Raw genomic sequence first — 20772 nt, forward strand, 5'->3', positions numbered from 1 at the left:
AATAAAATGTCCCCTTGCCTTTGATTTGAATGAGGCTGGACCATAGCCTGCTGCAGTAGGGTTGCCCACCACGTTGGGGTGTCTGGACTAGAGGCCATGGGACCCTCTGTCTCCATCTCGAGCCACAGGCATCACTTGTGACTGTTGGCTTTTCCTCCTCGCTGGACCCCTGGGGCACCACGAAGGGGCAGGTGCCCTTGCCTGTCATAAGGTGGGAGCTCAGGTTTTAAGAACAAGGCCTGCCCTGCCCCCGAGGAGAAGCTGTGCGCTGTGCATGGAAGTCTGCATGGCGGGCACTGCCCTCTCCCCTCTTGGTGCCCCATCAGCCTCCGCTTGCTGGGGATCCACAAGACCACTGTCAAAATCCTAGGCTTCCTGCACCCCCGCCATGATGTTAGCCCCCTCCCATAATGCATCAGCATCAGCTCAAAAATAAGACTTTTCTCAGACACACCAGGCATCACCTTGAAAACTCCGGACAGTGATTGCAGAGATGGAGCCCAGGGCAGAGCTGGGTGGCTGGAGGCTGGGAGGAGGGTGTGGCTGGGAGGACAGGGCAAGTCCTCCGAGACACATCCGTAGAAAGGTTTGTCCTTCTCACCATTTACTGAGCAGTTTCTAAGTATCAGGCACTTCAGACATGTTTCTAGTTAATCCTCCTGGCTTTTACAAAGTGCAATTACCATCCCCCATTTACTGTTTGGGGAACTGAGGTTTAGGGAGGTTACTCTGAAGGTCATGCAGCTGGTAAATAGTGGGTCTGGGCATTGGACCCATATCTGGTGCACCCAGGAGAGCATGTTTCTTTTTTTTATTTTTATTTTTATTTTTTTCAAATTTTTATTAAGGTATTATATGTGTACATATCTTACCATTGCCCCCCCCACCCCACTCCCATACATGCCCTCACCCCCCAATGTTTTGCATCCGTTGGTTACTCTTATATGCATGCATACAAGTCCTTCAGTTGATCTCTTATTTCCCCCACCTGAGCATGTTTCTTTTTAAATTAATTGATTTTTTTGGGGGGGGAGAGCGCGCGAGAGAGAAACATTGATTTGTTGTTCCGTTTATTTATGCATTCATTGATTGATTCCTGTATGTGTCCTGACGGATTAAACGCGTAACCTTGGTGCATCAGCATGATGCTCTAACCACCTGACTACCCAGCCAGGGCTGGGAAGTGCCTGTTCTTAATCACTGAATTGCCCCCACCATCTTCTCCTTAGGCCTGAGCTTCCACATGGGAGCTGCTTTCTTACTTGGATGGTGCTCAGAGGTCCCATCAGGGCCATCCCCTGAGGGAGCCAGGGGCGGGGCCTTGGAGGTTTTAGCCCAGAACATTCCCGAGCCCTCAGAACCAGGCTTTGCATGGGAGACCTGAGCAAACACAGGTGCGGTCTGTCTCCAGGCGTGGAGTCCGGCTTCTCCCGGAAATGAGGCAGGCTGCTTTCAACAGCACTTTTCCTCTTGCAAAGCAGTGTCTTCTTACAAAAGCCGCCTCTTCCCCTTTCCTCACACCCCAGCCCCCACCTGTGGGGGGGCAGGCGATTCCCAGCAGGACCGCGGCCACACTGGACCTGAGACCAGCCCTTTGAGTTGCTGGGCGATCCCACTCCCCTTGAGTCCGCAGGCAGAGGCGGGGCCTGGAAGGGAGATGAGAGCAAGGTGCTCTGGCGATACAGATGGTGGTGGTCAATAAAGGCGCCCCACCCCATGTATGGACAGTGTGGTGTGACACCTGGCAGAAGCGCATCTATGGACAGATGGCAAGTAGGAGAGAATATGGGACTACAAAATAATTTATTTTAAAGGTTTAGAAACTCATTTTTTTTTTTTACAACAAAATGAAAATAAAAGCCACGGTACCCTGCCTTCTCTGCCAGTTTTGTGAGGCCAGTGCCAGAGGAAGGGCACCCAGTAGATACTCTTTTTTAAAAAATATATTTTATTGATATTTTACAGAGAGGGAGAGGGATAGAGAGCTAGAAACATCGATGAGAGAGAAACGTCGATCAGCTGCCTCCTGCACACCTCCCACTGGGGATGTGCCCACAACCAAGGTACATGCCCTCGACCGGAATCGAATCCGGGACCCTTCAGTCCGCAGGCCAAACCGGTTTCAGCACAGTAGATACTCTTACTTGTCTTGCCACATCCCCTTTCCTCTGAGCTGTGTTCTGCTCCTGAGGTCCCTGAGAGCGTGTCCGGCCCATCACCCCCTGCTGATCCCATTCAGCATCACTCACAGACGTGGTTGGATCTTTCAGGACCTTCCGCCTTTTTGCATGGGTTCCCTACTTGCTCCTTCATTCAGTTGCTTGATTTTTACATAAAAATCTAGAATGTTCACCGCACAAGGCAGTGTTTTTTGCTGTTTCTTCACTGCTGTGTTCCTGACTTTGTGCCACGGGACTCTAAGGAGAGCATTGAGTCCATGCCAGTCTGGACGTATGGAACTGATAAGTGGCCACGCAAGGACCGTGCAGTAGGACATGGGCAGTGATGGAGTGGGTGCAGGATGCTCTGGGTTCTGTGCCCCCAACCCAGACATGGTGGGTGGCTGTCAAGAAGGCTTCCTGGAGGAGTGGTATCTTAGCCTGATCTTGAAAGATGAGTTAGCCAAACATGACATAGAGGATATTCCAGGCTGATGAACCAGTATATGCCCCCTGCACACCTCCAATCTGTGTGCCAGTCTTCCCAAAGACTGCCCCTGTGTGGACTGCCATCTCTCCTCCTCGCTCACAGACTCTTCAGCTCTTGCTTACAACGCTAGCAGCCATTTCTTTTCCCCCAGTAGTCACTGGTGTGGCATTCCTCCCTGCCCCTGCCCATTCATTGCCTCTTCACGTTGGAGTTCCCTGGGACAAGAGGAAGTGGTGGTGGGGGTCATGGGTCTGGTGACCTTTCCAAGGAGGGGAGGGTATTGCTAGTGTGGCTGCTGCTGTTACAAAGAATAATGCACTGCTCATCATTGAAACTTTGAGGACAGGTGGGAGGAGAGCTGCCTGGGGGTGCGGTGGGGACTGAATGAACACTGGCTCTTGAGCCCCCATGTAGCTGTGAGTGCCATTTGGTGCAGAGAAGTCTGGAGTTGCCGAGGAATAGGCTGGATCTGAAGCAGGAGGTGCTTATCTCTGTTTCCCGTGGAATGTGACAGCTGGGGAGAGACACGTGCCCAAGTTATAGAAGGGACATTACAAATGAAAATGCACACTTTTCTCTGTTGTTATTTTTTTCCTTGTTTGAGTCACCAGGGGGTGCTGTTGGCACAGGACAGCTTGGTTGTGGCCTGCCTGATCATCTTGTTTGAGTCACCAGGGGGTGCTGTTGGCACAGGACAGCTTGGTTGTGGCCTGCCTGATCATCTGCTTAAATAATAGAAAAAGTTTCAATAAAGATTTTTTTAACACACACACACACACACACACACACACACACGAATGAAGTGTCAATGTTGCTGCTTTCTCCCCACAGACTAGAACATTCAACACCTATGGTCTTTCATTTAGGCTCCTTACATTCCCTTTCTGGAATTCTTCATATTTTTGAAGCTTAAGGTACTTCCATCCCCCATCGCAAAGACACAGGCATACACATTGGGGTATTTACTTAGCTCTCTCCTTCTCCTGACACTGTGATTCTGAACTATATGCCTAACAAAACTGATTAATCCTTTTACTTGGGTAGCTGCTGAGTATACTAGGATTTAATAAACTAATTTACCCTATGGTATTTAATAAGGCTTTATATATTACCTCTGAGGTACTTCACCTTAAAACTATGAAGATTGCACTGACTGTTTTTGCTCAGTGGGTAGACTCTACCCGGTAGAGTGTTGGCCTACAGACTGAAGGGTCACAGGTTCGATTCCCGGTCAAGGGCATGTACCTTGGTTGCAGTTTTGATCCCTGGCCCTGGTTGGGGTGCATGCGGGAGGCAGCCAATTGATGTGTCTCTCTCACTGATGTTTCTCTCCCTCTCCTCCTACCCCCGCCTCCTCCCACCCTTCCACTCTGTCTGAAAATCAATAGAAAAAATATCCTCGGGTGAGGAGTAAAAAACTAAAAATAACAATAATAAAAAACTATGGAGATTGAAACTAAGCCTTAAAATTAAGAAGTAAATTAGTGGTACTAATAAATGTGGGGGAAGATGATGTTTTGGAAGAAGGCCCAGAGGGGAGGCATTAAAGGAGGGTGCTGCTTTGTCCATCCCACTGGTTCCCACCCATGCCTTATATAGAACAACCGAAGAGATGGTGTGAGGCAGGCAGGCCCAGGGACCCAGTGAGGCCCCTGTGAGGGCCTCAGCGACCATGTGACTTACGCTCGTCTTTCCTTTGCCTAGACATTCACGGCATGGTGCAACTCCCACCTCCGCAAGGCCGGGACGCAGATCGAGAACATAGAGGAGGACTTCCGGGACGGCCTGAAGCTCATGCTGCTGCTGGAGGTCATCTCAGGTGAGGTGGGCCATTGGCCCTGGGAGTTTCAGCTGGGCAGGGCCATCCTGGCCCAGGGTCAGGTGCTGCCCGCTGGGCCTGCCACTTTGGGAATGCTTCCCTGGCACCCTGCTGCTGCTCTGCCTTGGTCATGGCTAGCTCAGGGCTTCCGGAAGAAGTTGGGGTGACATGTGAATCAGACCAGGAGACTGCTGCCAATCATCTGTGTGTCCTTGGGCACGTCACTGCCTTTTTGCCTCAGCATCCTTATTTGCAAGAAGAGGGGGTTTGAGAGATGGCCTCTGAGGTCCCTTCTCCAAAATGCTAGGATTCAGTGGTCAAGAATGCAACCATGGCTACACCTAAACCTTGGCTCCACGGCAACCTCTCAGCCTAAAGCCACAGGATCCCAGTCCCTCTCTGGACCCCCAGCTTGGAATGTGGATGTCCAGGTGTCTGGAGGGACGGCTCCCCTTGAACGCGCTCCTCGGCTTTCTTGTGAATACCTTCCTCCACCTCCTGTTAAGGTTGGTGGTCCTCAGTATTCTAGCCGTGGTTCACCCTGGGCAACCTCAGGTGCTCCCTTCATTTGACCTTCCACGTGGTGCCCGTGAGTCCCAGACCTCGTCTCAGTCTAGCCTTCTCCCTCTAGCCCCTTCCTAAATGCTGACCTGCCCTCGGCATCTCCACCCAGATGTCCCCCGGGGTCCACTCAGTGTGTCCAAACCTGTGCTTACCACTCCTGGCCCCAGCAGACCCTTTTCCTCCTGCAGTCTCTGTCCTGTCCCCTAAACCTGATGTAGGAATCGGACAGCTCTGCCTCCGCTCTTCTTTCCAACTTGGCATTCAAGCTCCATACGTGTTATCTCCTCCTGTTGTTGGCTACCGTGTGTCCTTGTGGACCTCACCTAGTTGATGCCACAGAGGCCCTCGGAAACCTCCTCTGCTCCTCCCGACCCAGACCCAGGCAGTCCGTCATCACACCGCAGCCAGAGGGTCCGCGCAGCAGCCCATATATGGTCAGGCTGTTCCCTGCTGGAAACCCTTCGGCGCCTCCCCAGGGCTTTGCGCCTGCAGCCCACATTCCTTAGCACAGCTTGCAGGAGCCTTCGTGAGCTGGCACCTGCTTTGGTTTCAGCTAGCTTTTCCCAAAAAGGGCTCGGTCCTCAGGCCCCCTGCCACACTGGAGACATGCAGTCGTCCCCGCATTTTTTTTTTTAACCCCAATACTTCTTTTCTATTTCCCTTGCAGATGAAATCAGTGTGTGTGTGTTTGGGCAGGGCGGGGGGGGGGGGGGGGGGGAGTGTGGGGACGACTCCCTGGCCAGGGCCTGACCATTTTTAAGGGTATAGTTTAGTGGCATTTAGTACATTCACATTGTTGTGCACCAATCACCACCATCCATCTCCAGAACTGAAGGTCCATATTCCTTAAATGCTAACTCCCCATTCCTCCCCGCCCCCGCCCCAGCCCCTGACAGCCTCCCTTCTACTTTCTGTCTCTGATGTGACTACTCTGGGAACTGTACATTAGTGGAATCATACAGTATTTGTCCTTTTGTGACTGGCTTATTTCCTTTAGCATAATGTCTTCCAGTTTATCCATGTTATGGCATGGGTTAGAATTTCCTTCCCTTTTTTCTTAGGCTGAGTAATATTCCATTGCTCAGAAGTGGAATTATTGGATAATATGGAAATTCCATGCTTAAGTTATTTAAAAATTTATTATTTTAATCCTTACCTGAAGATGACGATTAAAATAATAAAAATTTTAATGGATTTTTTATTTCATTTTTATTTTTTTATAGAGTAAGGGAGAGAGAGAAGGAGAGAGACATTGATGTGAGAGAAACATGATCGGTTGCCTCCGTATATGCCCTTTTTAGTGTGTGGGACGACATTCCAGCCGACGTAGCCACCAGGCCGGGGCAGTGTTTTAAGTTTTTAGGAACTGCCATACTGTTTTCTCCAATGACCTGCTAGTCTATTCTTCTCTACTGACCTCCCCTCCCAACATTTATTAGTTTGAATATTTTTTTTTCATTCTCGAAAACTCAGCTCAGGGGTTTTCTCCAGGAATTCTTCCCTGCCCACCTCCCACCCCCAATTTCAGTGGCTGCCCTCCTCCAGGCTCCAATGGCACCCCATTAATTTCTCTGTTGTGTCATTTGCCATGTGGTTTAGTCATCGAGGCTCACTTGTTCCCTCCCACTCCACCCTGAGCTCCCGTGGCAGGGACAGCCTCATCTCGGTGTCCCAGGCGCTTAGAACTGTACTTGGCATGGAGGTGACACTCGGCAGATGGCAGAGTGACCGGATGCCCCGCACCGGGCTTTTCTGTGTAACCACCAGCGCGTCCCCGCTGAATGGCGGCCTGCGCCCAAGGAGGACTTGTGCATGGCTGTCAGGCGGGCTCGTCTCTTTCCAGAGGCTCGAGGAGCCCGAGTCACCCAGCGCCTCTGGAGATGGGTGGGATGACGAGAGAAGGAAGGAGGTGCTGCCTGCAGAGGTCCTCGAAGTGTGGTCCCTGGAGCACCCACACCAGGATCAGAGGCCCCACCCAGACCTCCTGAATCAGAAACTAGGAGGCAGGGGAGTGGCTGGACATCTGTACTTAGCTGGTGCTCCAGGTGGTTTTGTGCTGACTGAAGCTTGAAAACCGCTGGCCTTGCTCAGGCTCAGCAGGGCTGGGGCTGAGGGCTGAAGGCTGGGGCTGAGGGCTGAGGGCTGGGGCTGGGGGCTGAGGGCTGAGGGCTGGGGGCTGAGGGCTGAGGGCTGGGGCTGAGGGCTGAGGCTGAGGGCTGAGGGCTGGGGACTGGGGCTGAGGGCTGGGGGCTGAGGGCTGGGGGCTGGGGGCTGAGGGCTGGGGACTGGGGCTGGGGGCTGAGGGCTGGGGCTGAGGGCTGAGGGCTGAGGGCTGGGGGCTGGGGGCTGGGGGCTGGGGCTGAGGGCTGAGGGCTGGGGACTGGGGCTGGGGGCTGAGGGCTGGGGCTGAGGGCTGAGGGCTGAGGGCTGGGGGCTGGGGGCTGGGGGCTGGGGCTGAGGGCTGAGGGCTGGGGACTGGGGCTGAGGGCTGGGGGCTGGGGCTGAGGGCTGAGGGCTGGGGCTGAGGGCTGGGGGCTGGGGCTGAGGGCTGGGGGCTGAGGGCTGAGGGCTGGGGACTGGGGCTGAGGGCTGAGGGCTGAGGGCTGGGGACTGGGGCTGAGGGCTGAGGGCTGGGGGCTGGGGCTGAGGGCTGAGGGCTGGGTGCTGGGGGCTGGGGAGCTGGGGCTGAGGGCTGGGGGCTGGGGCTGGGGGCTGGGGGCTGAGGGCTGGGTCTGAGGGCTGGGGGCTGGGGGCTGAGGGCTGGGGGCTGAGGGCTGGGGGCTGGGGCTAAGGGCTGGGGCGTAGCTGGAGCAGCCTGGCAGTGGTGGGAGGGAATGGGGGTAGTGGTAGCGGTGGCACGTGGCACTGTCTCCATCCAGCCCATGGGAGGGAACCCCTGTGGTTTCTCATCTGCTCAGGAGGATGGTGGGTGCCTTGCTGGAAAGGCAGGGCAGCGGCCACAGCCTTGGGAGAGCCACATGTGGAAAGTCTTGACTTCATAATGATCCAGCTGTGCCTCCTGGGAGCTGCCAGGCCAAATGACATCTGTGGCAGGAAAGCTGGGAGCCCCCTGCAGACTGCGATGCTGACAGGGTGGGCCTGGCCCAGCGTGACGGCTGCCCAGCCCTGAGCCTCCTCAGCCAGGTTACTGACATGCCGGGGGCGGGGTGCCGGGCTGGCGACCATGACAGGTGCAAGGGCCCTGAGTTTCAGGCTCTCGGATGGTGGTTCTCAGCCTTTGGGGGTTTGTGGCCGTTTAGACACTGAACGTTCCTTCCCCAGGTTTGGGCACGCGTGTTGACATAAAAATTTTTCAAGTAGTTTCAGGAGGTTTCTGGAGGCCCCTGTTCTGGGATGATGCTCTGAATGGGGTATTTGGAGACCCAGGCCCCCCCCCCCCCCCCCCCCGTTTCCACGCAGCTTCTGGCCCTGAGACCTGAGCAGCAGAAGCTCCCACGTGGAAGGTGGAGATGGGGGTGTGGGGCGTGGCGGCTGAGTGAGGGTGGGGGGTGGATTGGAGCTGAGCCGAGCGTGCCCAGCAGAGGCAGTACCGGGACAAGAGCCCTGTTTGTCCAATGAGGGTGGGATGCTGTGGGCAGCTCCATGGGACCTTTTTCACAGTACTCTGGTGTGACCCACACCCCGCTCCCAGGCCCAGGCTAGACTGGATGGAGTTAGGGCCTTCCCATGTGCTGTTCCCCTGCCTTGATCACCGTTCCCTGCCGTCTAGGCCTGGCTGTCCTCCCTCTCGGAGGCCCTCTCCTGCTCTCCGAGACTCCTCTTCCTCCTGCCCGCCCCTCCTCTTCTGCAGCCTCTTTTCAGGCAATTATGTTAAGCTTTTCTCTGTCTTGATATTTGTATATATTTATTTGTGTGTTTCTCTGCTGAACATCTGCCTCTCTTCCTGGGCCATGAGTACATGAGGGCAGGAAAAGGTTTTGTTCACCCCCGTATTCCTTGGGCCCAGCCGAGTCCCTGACACACATTAGGGGCTTCATGCAGACTTGTTGGGTGGACGCAAGCAGTTAGGCCCGAGACGTGGGAGAAAGAAGAGCCACGGTGGGCGCTCCCTCTCGTTCCCGGCCCGGTGACAAGTGAGCCCTGGATGAGGGTGCTGGGAGAGCAGCCCCAGCTGTGGATATTACCTCACCTGCCCTTTCCCGCTCCCGGTCTGTATTCAGGTGAGCGCCTGGCCAAGCCGGAGAGAGGCAAGATGCGGGTGCACAAGATCTCCAATGTCAACAAGGCCCTGGACTTCATAGCCAGCAAGGGGGTCAAGCTGGTGTCCATTGGAGCTGAAGGTGAGTACGGCCGGCCCTCGGGCTGCCCCTCAGAGCCTGAGCTTAGGCTCCCCTGGGCCTTTTCTACCCTGACTCCTGCACCCACACATCCTGGGGGCATTTGGAAGTGGGGCTCCCAACACCTCCATCTGGTTGACCTCATGTCACGTGATTCTTCATGTAACAACAGTACCTTCCATCCAAGCTCAGCCTCCCCCACCTATCCGTCCGCTCCTGGCAAACAAAAGTCCACTCCCTGGCCCACCCCTCGACACCCCTCAGCCAGTCCCAGCGCTGGGGAACCCTGTGTGTGCAGTGCCGCCTTCCTCGTCTGCAGGCCTGGCTGCACTTTGCTGCCCAGGGTGGAGAATTCTGTGGGCTGGGGAGAGGGTGCAGATACCGGTGGGTGGAGGGCGAAGCTGATGCCCACAAGCCTTTAGGAACATTCTTAATAGCATTTTCCCGCAGAGTAGCTTCTTGGCTCTTTTTCCTTCACTTGAAACATGTTTTAAGGCTCAGTTGAAACCATCATTAGCACCTTCTTAATGGCTAAAGGGAGGTAGCGCAGCTTCTGTGTGCAGCGTGGTGGCTCTGAAGGATTGGGGGAGGGTTGGGCGCTTAGATTAGACTAACACTCCCCGTCAGGACTGTGTCGGGTGGATTCAGCAAGGGTGTATTCGGCACCTGCTGTGTGTGCCAGAGATCGAAAGATAAGTAAGATGCAGCCTCCATTCGTTCATTCACTCGTTCGTTCACGATATGGCCATGGCTGTGATTACTGAGTGCTTCCCCTGTGGCAGGTACTGTGCACCAATGCTCTCACTTAATCCTCACACCAGCCCCATGCGGTGGCTCTAATTACTGCTCCCATTTTACGAAAAGAAAACAGATGCCTCAATAGGTTAAGTAACTTGCTCAAGGTCCCATCTTGAGTGGCAAAGCCAGAACTCAAACCCGGGTTTGCGGGACCGCGGAGAGTGGCCTTTCCTTGAGGCGGGGGTGGGGGGGTGGGGGGGTGGGGGGGCGGGCTGGCTTCAGCCAGTCCACAGGAGCAGGTCTCTTCCCAGGTTGATGACCTTCAAGTCCCCCTCCTCCTTTCTCTAGAAATCGAAGGATTTTTGTGTTGCTACATCAAACTGAGAGCCTTTGACACAAGGGTCTGCAAATCACAGTCCATGAGGTCGAAACTGGTCGACGCGGGTTTTTGTAAATATTGGAACTCAGCCAGACTGTTTGTTTACATACTGCCCTCGCTGCTTGCCTGCTGTGAGGGAGAGTTGAGTAGCTGTGACAGAGACTGTTTGGCCTACAGAGCCAAAAATATTTCCTATCCGGCCCTTTACAGAAAAGTTTGCTGACTCCTGCCTATTGGGGACTTGGGCCAGCTTGAGGCAGTCACTGGTGTCCCAGCACCCCTCAGCTGTGAGGCAGAGACCAGCCTTCTACACCCTTGTGGCCCCTGCTCCTAGCAGTGTGATGCACATAGTAGGTGCTCAGTAAATGTTTGGAGGACTTGCACATAGCAGGGTAATTTGTGAGTGGGAAAATGTTCTCTGCCTTTTAATAAGAAAAAAAGAATAGTTTGTGCTATTAGGGAGGGAATAAAGTCTTGGCAGAACAAGTTTTCACTGGGCAGAGATGAGGGGCCAAAGCAATTGCTATTCAGGTGATCTGGTGCAGGATCAGATGCCCTCTGGGGCGGGGAAGTAAAGGATGTGTGAGTTGGGCCAGGGGAGGGCAGTAGGGGTGGGTGGGGACTGGGGAGAGCACATCCTTCTAAACGGGGCAGCGGCCACATAGGTGTGGCCGATGGCTGCCTGGTGGGAATCCAGGCCCAGCACTGCTAGATCTTCCATTTTTTCAAAAGAAGCCAGAAACCCAGATTTTTAGAAAGGAAAATGTAACTATTTATGAAAAAAAAAAATGTTTAAGACCTTGTACACCAAAGGGAAGGAGGGAGAGAAGAGCATGTGCTGAGTTCCAGATCTGTGCCTAGTTGTAGATTCACATGGCTGAGTGAATTTCACTGTCGAGGACTCTGGCTCAGAAGAGTTGATGGAGTAGAAGCGTATAGTGCTGTTGATCGCGGGCTCTGGGCCAGGCTGCCTCCAGGTGGCAGAACCGGGACGGCACCTGGGGCTTCGGTTCCAGAGCTGAGGTCTAAACCTCTTCCCATCACCCCAGGCACAGCGTCCTCCCCGCAGGGGCCCAGGACAGAACTTCCTCCATGCGAGGTGGCCGGAGGTGGCCGGCTGGGACGTGGCGGGTCAGGGTGGCTGCGCTCGCCCGCTCGCCTCAGCAGAGGCGTGGGGACCAAAGACGGAAACCGAACCACCACCTCTCATCTTTGGAAGTCACTTAACCTTGCTGGCTGTGGTGTTCCAGTTCCTTTCCCACAGGCCTCGCTTCTCCAGAGATTTCTAAAGGATCCCTTCAGATGAGATAGCCTTGTCTTCTTGCTGCTCCCTGCTCTGAAATCATCTCTCTCCTTTCATGCTGAGCTCCAGGATCGTGCGGGATGGCCGCTCTGCTGAGCCAGGAAACGAGATGAGCTCCAAATGGGTTTTGTGTATTTTAACGGAATGGATTTCACCGCGTAGAGGATACAATAAAAGGCAGTGGAGCGGGTCCCCTGCAGTGAGCTCTCCTGGGGCTTGGGGTGGGCGAGGCGTTGCTGGTTGGCCTCACTGAGGAGCATCCTGTGCTGTGGGGACCAGGTGTGCGGGGGGGGGGGGGGGGGTGGGTAAAGACCCTTTGAAGGGTTGTCACTTGGTGCTGGGCTAGACTCTGATCGACCCTAAAGTGCAGGACCAGCCTGGAACGGGGACCTCTGGGCAGGCTGGTTGTGGGTTCCATGCAGAACCTCTGGGAATGGACAGGGCTCTGGGGAGGCTCCCTGTCCCCGAGATGTTCAGATGGAGGCTGGAGGCAGCCTCGGGGAGGGGTTCGTGTAGATGTTTCAGACTGCTTGTATGATTCTCGATTCTGAAATTTCTAGGGTCATGGGGCTGGGGCTTCACCTGGGTGAGTGGGTGGGATTTAACCAGGTGAGGGCACCTAGGCAGGATTCTTTTTTAACCGTTTGGGCAGGGAAAGCATGACGGTTGTGGTGCCAAGAGCTTGGGGTGGCGGTGATGCTTTAGCGTCCCTCCTTAGGGTGGAGGGGGTGGTGCAGCATTGGTCTGGAGGTGGTGACTCCGGGGGCCAGTTTCCCTCCTGTGGGATTCCTCAGTGTAGTTCATTCTGCTGCCTGAACACTGTACAGATGGCAGTACCCCGGGGGGGGCCGAGTGGGGGGGAGGGAGAGCAGGTTTCTAGTAAATCCTAGATGTGAGCAGCTACTGTAGACCAGGAATGACGGAAACATGCCTCCACTTCTCCCCACACTCACGGCAGCATTGTTAACCTGTCCTCGAGGTGTTCCTCACGGGGCCCAGTTGTGGCCTTGGGACCTCCTTTTAGACCCAGCGTTCCCTGCAGCCTCCTGACATAAAGCTTCCTATGAGATGGGGCGTCCCTTCCAAACACAGAGGTGCCTGGGAAAGGACCTGCCTTTCTGGGGAGGGTCGCACGCTGAGGGGGATGGGAGTCGGGTGGGCACTGAGGCTGGGGGGGGGCCCAGGCTGGTCAGGGATCACACCCCTCTCTTCACCTGTACTTGGCTCCTCTGTTTTCTGGAGCGACATTGCTTCTTTGGTGTGAGAATCAGTAAATAAAACCTCTGGAACCCCTGGGGGTTTTTCTGGGGAAGGAGAGGAGTAAGTAGGCAAGACCCACGTACGAAGCTGCCTAGTCTTCATTAGTGCTGGGAGGGCGCTGAGCCCGAGGCCAGCGGGAGGCCCGGGTATGGGGCCTGCACAGGGGGGCAGGCTGGGGGGCGCAGGAGGTGCGCAGAGTGGGGGCAGCACCTCAGCCTTCACTCCCGGAAAGGCCAACAGGCAGCATTATTACCAGTGGACCTTTTCCTAGACGTTAAACAAATTTCCCCTTGTATTCAAATGCTGTTCATAAAATTTTGTGGCTGCTTTTTTATGCTTTCCATATTACTGTGTAAAGATTTTCCCTAAGTCATTAAAAACCCGAGAATGTAATTTTAATGGCTGTGCTAATTATCTGTTTGTTGGGCACAGCTGTGCTCTGTTCCGGGACGGACAGGCCTGCGTTTCCTCTGCCCATCCACCCACGTGGTTAGTGTCCTCCAGTGTCCGTCCATTCATTCATTCATTCATTCATTCAGCAGATACTGACTGAGGGTGTTCTCTGGACCAGGCACTGTGCTGGGCTCTAAGCAGTGACACAAAAGAGAAAAAATCATGACCCTCCTGGCGCTTATGTTCTAGAAGGGGAGAGAGAAAACACGCACATCCTTACATCAGATGGAGAAAGATGAAGTGAGGAGTCAAGTGGGTGGTCGAGGAAAAATTCAATAAGAAGGTGAAAGGCGAGCGGAGATGTGGAGAGGGCTGTGGAGAGGGTGGGGAGAGCTGTGGCTGGAGGGGGTGGTGGGAGGAGGGGCCGAGGGGCCCAGCCTGCCGGCGGCCTCGACTCTGAGTGAGGTGGGAAGCCACGGAGGTTTTGAGCAGAGAGGAATGGGTCTGGACACTTACCCAGGGAGGCCTTGTACCTGGTACATTCACACGGCTTCTGATTTGGGGCCATGAGAGAGAACCTCACAGCAAGCACCTTCGTGCGATGCCGTGTTCTGCGCTGCACATCTGTGGTGAGGGGTGGATTCCTGGAGGTAGAATTGGCTCTCGGAAAGCTGAACAGCTTCGAGGTGCTTGCTCCTCTTGCCAGATTATTTCCCAGGAAGCGTTTTTTGTTTTGTTTTAGGCTAATATCCACTTCCATCAAGGCGTATCTTTGCTTTTTATTTCTTTTTAACTTTGCTAATTTGATCGCTGGGAAAACGGTGTCTGATTTCTTTAATTACAAGTGAGATTGAACATCCTAGGAAGGGGTTATTCTATTTCATGCCTCATAAAGTATCTATTCATGTCCTTTGCCTGTTTCTCTGTTGTGAATTTAGGCTTTTTCCTTACCAATTTATATAAACTCTTTAAATGTTACGGATATGAAACCCATTAGAAGTCACAAATGAAAGGGCACTTAAAAAAATCTCAAACCTTTACGAACTGAGTCTCAACTGACTCCTCCCCCCTCCCCCAGCGTGCTCTGCAGAGACCTGGCTGGGTTGTGCTTGCTCAGGAACATGGTCGCATGGTGCTACAGCTCCCTGTGTCTGTCTCTAACCCAGGCCCTCCGACTCAGGTCTGGGCCCTGCTGGTGTCTGGGGTTCTGGCAGGGGCATTTAAGGCCCCCGTGGGCAGGAAGAGTTACACCCTGTCCCACATCCACAGTGGACACGGCCCCTCCTTTGCTCAGCACCCCAGTGCGGGCTCCGCAGAGCCCCCCGCCCCGGAAGCAGCAGCGATGCCCCGTGCCTCCCGTGGCCAGACAGCGGCATGCACATTTTCCCTTCCTTCTCCGAAGGGAGTGAGGTCTTAGAGTGTAATTTCCTTAATGGCATCCACTCTTGTTTAATGGGTGTGTGGGAAACAAACTCTAGTGGACATTGGCTTGGGGAATCCCTGGAAGTTGCCCCTTCTCATGATTCTGTGTGTCTCCCCAAAAACCAGGGGCCAGGTTACCGTCTCCTGGTCTGGAAGTGGGTGAGGGTAAGGAGTTTGCATTGGATTGTGGGCTGCTCAAGCCCCAAGACTATAAGTGGCTCCCTGTCTTAGGCGCTTCCAGACAGGGCTCATGTATGTTTGTGTTGCCTGGTACAGAAAATATTACTTCATCGGATTTATAGCATTATTTGAAAAGTTGAAAAAGTGCTGCTTAGACTGAATTTAGGGGGTATCTCGTTACGGTCTGGAAGCGGTTTGATTGTTTCTTTTAATTAAAAAATACCCAGTGAATGGCATGATGAGGTGGATGTGTGAGTTAGTGGAGCCTTCAGGATGGCAGTTTGCAAACCTTTGTCAGGTGGTGCTTTCTGGGGCCTGCACTGGCGTGATGCCGTGCCCAGAGGCCCTTAGCTCAGAGCTGCCAGGGCATCTGTGGTGGCTTAGAGACCTTCCCGCTCTCTGTCAGGCTGGTGGACACCCCTCAGGGTTTAAGTCACCCCCTTCTCTGTTCCCTTTCCTGATGTACCCAGTAGAATTGACCACACCCACCTTGTACCCCCAGGACACCCCTAGTCTACGACCTTGTGCCTCTGCGACTCCCCCAGATCATGTCACCTGTGAAATGCAATTGCACTAACTTTAAAAAATATACGGACTTCCCTCCAGAAGTGGAACAGTGTTGTCTTTGAGTCCCTACACGGTGCACAGAGTGATGTGGGCGCTCGGGCGGGGGTGGTGGGGGGGGAATGCCAACTCTGCCCCTCCCCTGCACGACCCATCCTGCTGCTGTTTTTGTAGAAATCGTGGATGGGAACGCGAAAATGACCCTGGGCATGATCTGGACCATCATCCTCCGCTTTGCCATCCAGGACATCTCCGTGGAAGGTAGGTCTTCTCGGTTCCACGACTTCCCCAAGCCCCGCTCCGGGCCTGGGCTCAGCCTAGAGGGCTCTCTGGTCTGGGCATTGGAGCCTGATCCTGGGCCATACCCTGAGCGTCTGACCCACTTCTAGCATCTGTCCTCCCTCCTAGTCCGTAGAGAAGAACTATTTGAGGTGCTGATTCCCACAGGCGTGTTGGCACCAGGGAAACTCCCCACTTTGAGAAAGCCCAAGGTTGCTGTGGGGAAATGCATTGGAAACCCCGCCTGGCTCTTGGATTGTTAAATCTTGAGAAGGTAGGGGACTAGCAGCCAGGAGGGCCTGCCTGCTGGGGAGCGGACCCCAGGTCTTCCACTTTGCTCCCATAACACTCTCTGGTGGCCACTTTGTAGATCTGCAAGGGGCCACCACAGGTCAGTGACCTCTAAACTTTTTTTTTTTATATATATATATTTTTATTGGTTTCAGAGAGGAAGGAAGAGGGAGAGAGAGATAGAAACATCCATGATGAGAGAGAATCATGGATTGGCTGCCTCCTGCAAGTCCCCTACTGGGGATCGAGCCCACAACCCAGGCATGTGCCCTCGACCGGAATCGAACCTGGGACCTTTCAGTTCACAGGCCAATGCTCTATTGACTGAGCCAAACCGGCTAGGGCAATCTCTAAACTTTTGATTCTACATTCCAGCAACTTTTGAGCTGAGATATGTGTTTATTTTGTCATAATTTATGTTTATGTATTTCCAAGCGTATTACAAAATACACAAAAACAAATGAAAAAAAAATAAGATGGAGATAATATTTTAAATTAATTTTAATGGAAACTTCAAAGAAATCTTTAAAAGATTTTTAATGTAACATTTTAATGAGAACAGTGTGAACTAAATTGCTTTGTTATGGAAATCTTGGCTTGACAGTGATACAGCGATGTGAGGATCTAAGTTTGGTTTATAAATACTTGGTATTTAGGGTGGAAGTGGTTAAAAGATGCCCACAGCAGTCACTTAGAGCATGGTTCTTGTTAGTGTTGGTAAATATCAATTCATTTTTCACATAGCCTTGGTGAGTTTGATTTTTTTGGGCAGACTTGTTGTCAGCTCCTATTAAACAGTTATTATTTTAATCTTGTAGCTGACGAAGAACTTGAACTAAGAGTAGGAACATTAACTTTGCTGATTTTTTAAATTGTTTGTGCTTGAATTATTATGTTATCTTTGTAGGAATCGTTTAACGTCATTTTAAAATTTTGTGAATTGGAAGTCAATGAGGTCATCCAGGAAGCCACTTCACTCAGTGTTATAACCTGCAATTCACAGAAGTGAACACATGGGGGCAGTGTGTTTGGCAGCCCTCCTGTTCTGGGAGCTCCTGGGTCCCCTCCAATACCTACCTATTTGCCTTACCTGATAGACATGTATTTGCTTCACATACACCAACAGAGTTGATCCATACATTAAATATAAGGAGGCCTTAGTTTTTAGATGAACACTCAATCTGAATAGGAGTCCCAATGCTTTCTTTCCATATGGCATGCACACTCCTGTCGAGAGATTCCTGAATTTTAGATTTCATAGACCAGTCGGTTGCCCACTTATTTTGTATCATTACCATTTCCTGGATAAAAGGGAGTGACAGGGAGATGGTCCGGAAGGCCGTCATCTCAGCATTTCGGTGCGTGCTGCAGCTCGCTCTGAACAGCTTCCTAGCCGGCTTCTATGTCAGATAACTTTTCGGCCTTTGTTAGCAGCGGGGTTGGAATCTAGGGGTCTTTGTGGGAACCCTTTAGGTCGAAGGAGCAGGGACCCTGCCGTCAAGATGGGGCCTCCCATGAGTCGGCAGCCCTCCCACCACCAAGCCAGCCCCTGATCTCTCTGCCCGCCTTGCCCTTCCACAGAGACTTCGGCGAAGGAAGGGCTGCTCTTGTGGTGTCAGAGAAAGACAGCCCCTTACAAAAACGTCAACATCCAGAACTTCCACATAAGGTGAGTGACCGGGAGCCGAGGGGCTCCTACGGAACCGAGGCCTTGGCCCCGAGGCCTGCAGGCCCCCTTGGCTAGGTCGGTCTCAGCTCTAGACCAGAGCAGAGGCCCCTGGGGAAGAAGTCACTTTTCATGGGAAGGGAGTACTGCTGGCTCTTAGGTGCCCCTCTGCCTGCCGGCGCTGCCTGGACGCAGCTATGCCTCATTCGCCTTTGGTTGTGCTCGGGCTGCTGGGGGTTCTGGAACAGAGCAGACAGGCCGTGGCCTTGGTATAGGGTAGCTGGGACGTGGCAGGTGCATCTCAACGTGCCAAGCCCCCTAGAGTCTTGACCCCGGCGCCTGGGGTGTTGGCAGATAGGAATGGTCCTGCCCATCCTCTCTCCTCTGACTCCTGTTCTGAAGGGCTGTGTGTCCACCTGCGGGAAGAGGAGGTCCTGCTCAGTACTTTCCCCGTAGTTAGTGTCCCCCCCACTCACCAGTTGGCCCCCTTCTCTCCCCTGGCCAGCTGGAAGGACGGCCTTGGCTTCTGTGCCTTGATCCACCGACACCGGCCTGAGCTGATCGACTACGGGAAGCTGCGGAAGGTACGTGTGCCCCCACCGGCTGCCCGCTGCAGCTCCCGGCCGCTGGTCCCAGTGGGCAAGCCTGGGCAGGACTGGGCCCCTGTTCTGAGAGCCCGGGTCCCGCGTGCGGGTGTCAGTCTCCTTAGATTAGCCAAGAAGACAGCCTATTGAGGAGTAAGAGGAAAAAACACCTTCACTGCTAGGGCTCCCTCGGGACCATATGTGCACAGCATGTGTGTGCGTGCCCACACGCACAGCCCACAAGGAGAAGATGAGAGCCACCGCAGCAATTTTGTGAGGGTGGTGGAATGGTCAGTGGCGTTTCCCCCTCCCATTTTCCTGGTTTGATAAGGTGGATCTGTTACTTTCATAATTTAAAATACTGCGCATTCTTTGAGTCACGTATCCGAGCCGTGTCCGAGACTCACTGTGCAGTCCCGGGCAGGTTCCCACGATGGGTTTGGTCTCCCTCAATCCTGAGGTGTGACTGCAGGATTTTCTTGAGTCTGTGTGTGTGTGTGGGGTGGGGTGGGGGTGGGGGGTGGGGGGTGTTGAGGAGACCAGGAGCTGGGAGCTGTGTCGATAGCCGCGTGGGGGTTCTTAGTGTCTGGGCTGGTAAAAGGATGCTGGCCTAGACCTTGGAGACTGTACTTACCCCATCTTCCCTCTCAGTCCATCCTGTGTCTCACCCATGGGGCACAGGCATCCTGGGAAAGGCCACCCTGGAGCCCTCGCTATGCCCCCAGGTGATGACCTGGAGCTCAGGTTGGGATGTTGCCAGTCCGCACTTGAGTCTCTTGGCAAAGCGGCTCCTGGGAATGACCACTCTTGTATTTTCTTTCTTTCTTTTTTTTCGGAGAGGAAGGGAGAGAGAGAGAGGTAGAAACATCAATGGTGAAAGAGAATCATTGATTGGCTGCCTCTTGCAATGCCCCCTACTGGGGACTGAGCCCACAATCCGGGCCTGTGCCCTGACCAGGAATCAAACCGTGACCTCTTGGTTCATAGGTGGACACTCAACCACTGAGCCACACCAGCTGGGCTGTTCCTGTATCTTCCACTTAACCCTGACACGTGGGGAGCACAGTGTTCAGCAAAGACCCCCACCTTACCTGCGCCCCTGGGGGCCTCTGCTGCTCTCAGTGGCCGGGCGAGCCTCGATGTTGCCAGTGTGGGAACTGCTCTGGCCATGCCTGGTGGCATCAGGCCCTGTGTTTCAAGGTGTGGGAGAGGAAGCTGCCAGGAGGGTTTGGAGGGAGGAAAGGAGCAGATTCCCAACCCTCTGGGCAGCCCAAGTTGGGCCTGAAGCTCGAGGCTGGGGCCCTGCCCACCTGGAAGGGCCAACCCCTGAAGGAGGGTAGCCGCTCCTGGCACAGCGCGTGGCTGCGTCCAGGTGTACGCACCCCAGGCCGCCCTTCCCAAGCTGGTCTCTTGGGGGATAGGAAGGTCCCAGGCAACATGGCTCAGTGGTTGAGCGTTGACCTATGATCCAGGAGGTCACAGTTCAGTTCCTGGTCAGGGCACATGTCCAGGTTGTGGGCTCGATCCCCATTGTGGGGCGTGCAGGAGGCAGCTGATCCATGATTCTCTCTCATCGTTGATGTTTCTATCTCTCTCCCACTTCCTTCCTCTCTGAAATCAATAAAAATATATTTAATAAAAGAGAAAAAAGTGTCAGTTGTAAAAACTCCCCGAGCCAGCTGAAAGCTATCAGGCCAAATCAACCAGGTGGAGGCCAGAAATCCTGAAGGGAGCGATTTTGTCTTTTAAAGGCATCGTCAGATGCCTCCTCACTGTTCCGCTGCTGCATTTTTGTGACAGGTGTACATGTTTCTGTGTCCCTTTGTGGGTGTGCTGGGATGGCAGCAGCCGGTTCATCCACAGCTGTTCCCGCCCCCGTATAAAACGGGACCACGCTAACCCTCCCCCATTCCATGGGCTCCAGGCACCTCCGCCACGTGGGAGCTGGGAGTCCCATGGCCTTTATCTGATACACGGCCAGCTCTGGCCCCACTCTCTGTCCTTCTCTGTGTCTTTTCATTTTTCCCTGTTTCTTTAATTCAGTAGCATCAATAAAATCCAGCCCACATCCTAGCACAGAGCTGGTCCCACTGAATCATGGGTACTTTCATGATTGGCATGGGGGAGCTGAGAGGCTCCGGCCAGGAGGCTCTTCCTTCCTGCACCCGCCTTCGGTGGGCGTGGGGGCCTGGTAGTCCCTGGGCACTGAGTGGGGCAGGCGGATGTGCACCCCTGGCCTGAGCCTGCCCGAGGCCCTGGGCGGAAATGACCTTCACAGCTTGGCAGTATTTTGTTTCATTCTGGAAGCGGTTGGAGACTTTCCCAGAAGAGTTCCACCTTTTCTGTTTTGAGCAATTTCTTCCTGAAAGCATCCCAAATGAAT

General features: G+C 53.8%; 1 protein-coding gene across 3 annotated transcripts in view; it reads left to right on the forward strand.

The window, feature by feature from the left end:
• Window positions 1–20772, forward strand: part of ACTN1 (actinin alpha 1) — a 94502-nt gene that overhangs the window by 48088 nt on the left and 25642 nt on the right. For all 3 annotated transcript variants that reach the window (XM_080643347.1, XM_080643348.1, XM_080643349.1), the window contains exons 2-6: window positions 4354–4468; window positions 9214–9333; window positions 15744–15830; window positions 17721–17808; window positions 18311–18389. In XM_080643347.1, coding sequence (XP_080499473.1) covers window positions 4354–4468; window positions 9214–9333; window positions 15744–15830; window positions 17721–17808; window positions 18311–18389 — 489 coding nt within the window. The remainder of the gene's footprint in view (window positions 1–4353; window positions 4469–9213; window positions 9334–15743; window positions 15831–17720; window positions 17809–18310; window positions 18390–20772) is intronic.

Source organism: Plecotus auritus (assembly GCF_963455305.1).
Source record: "Plecotus auritus genome assembly, chromosome: 1".
Taxonomy (NCBI): Eukaryota; Metazoa; Chordata; class Mammalia; order Chiroptera; family Vespertilionidae; genus Plecotus; species Plecotus auritus.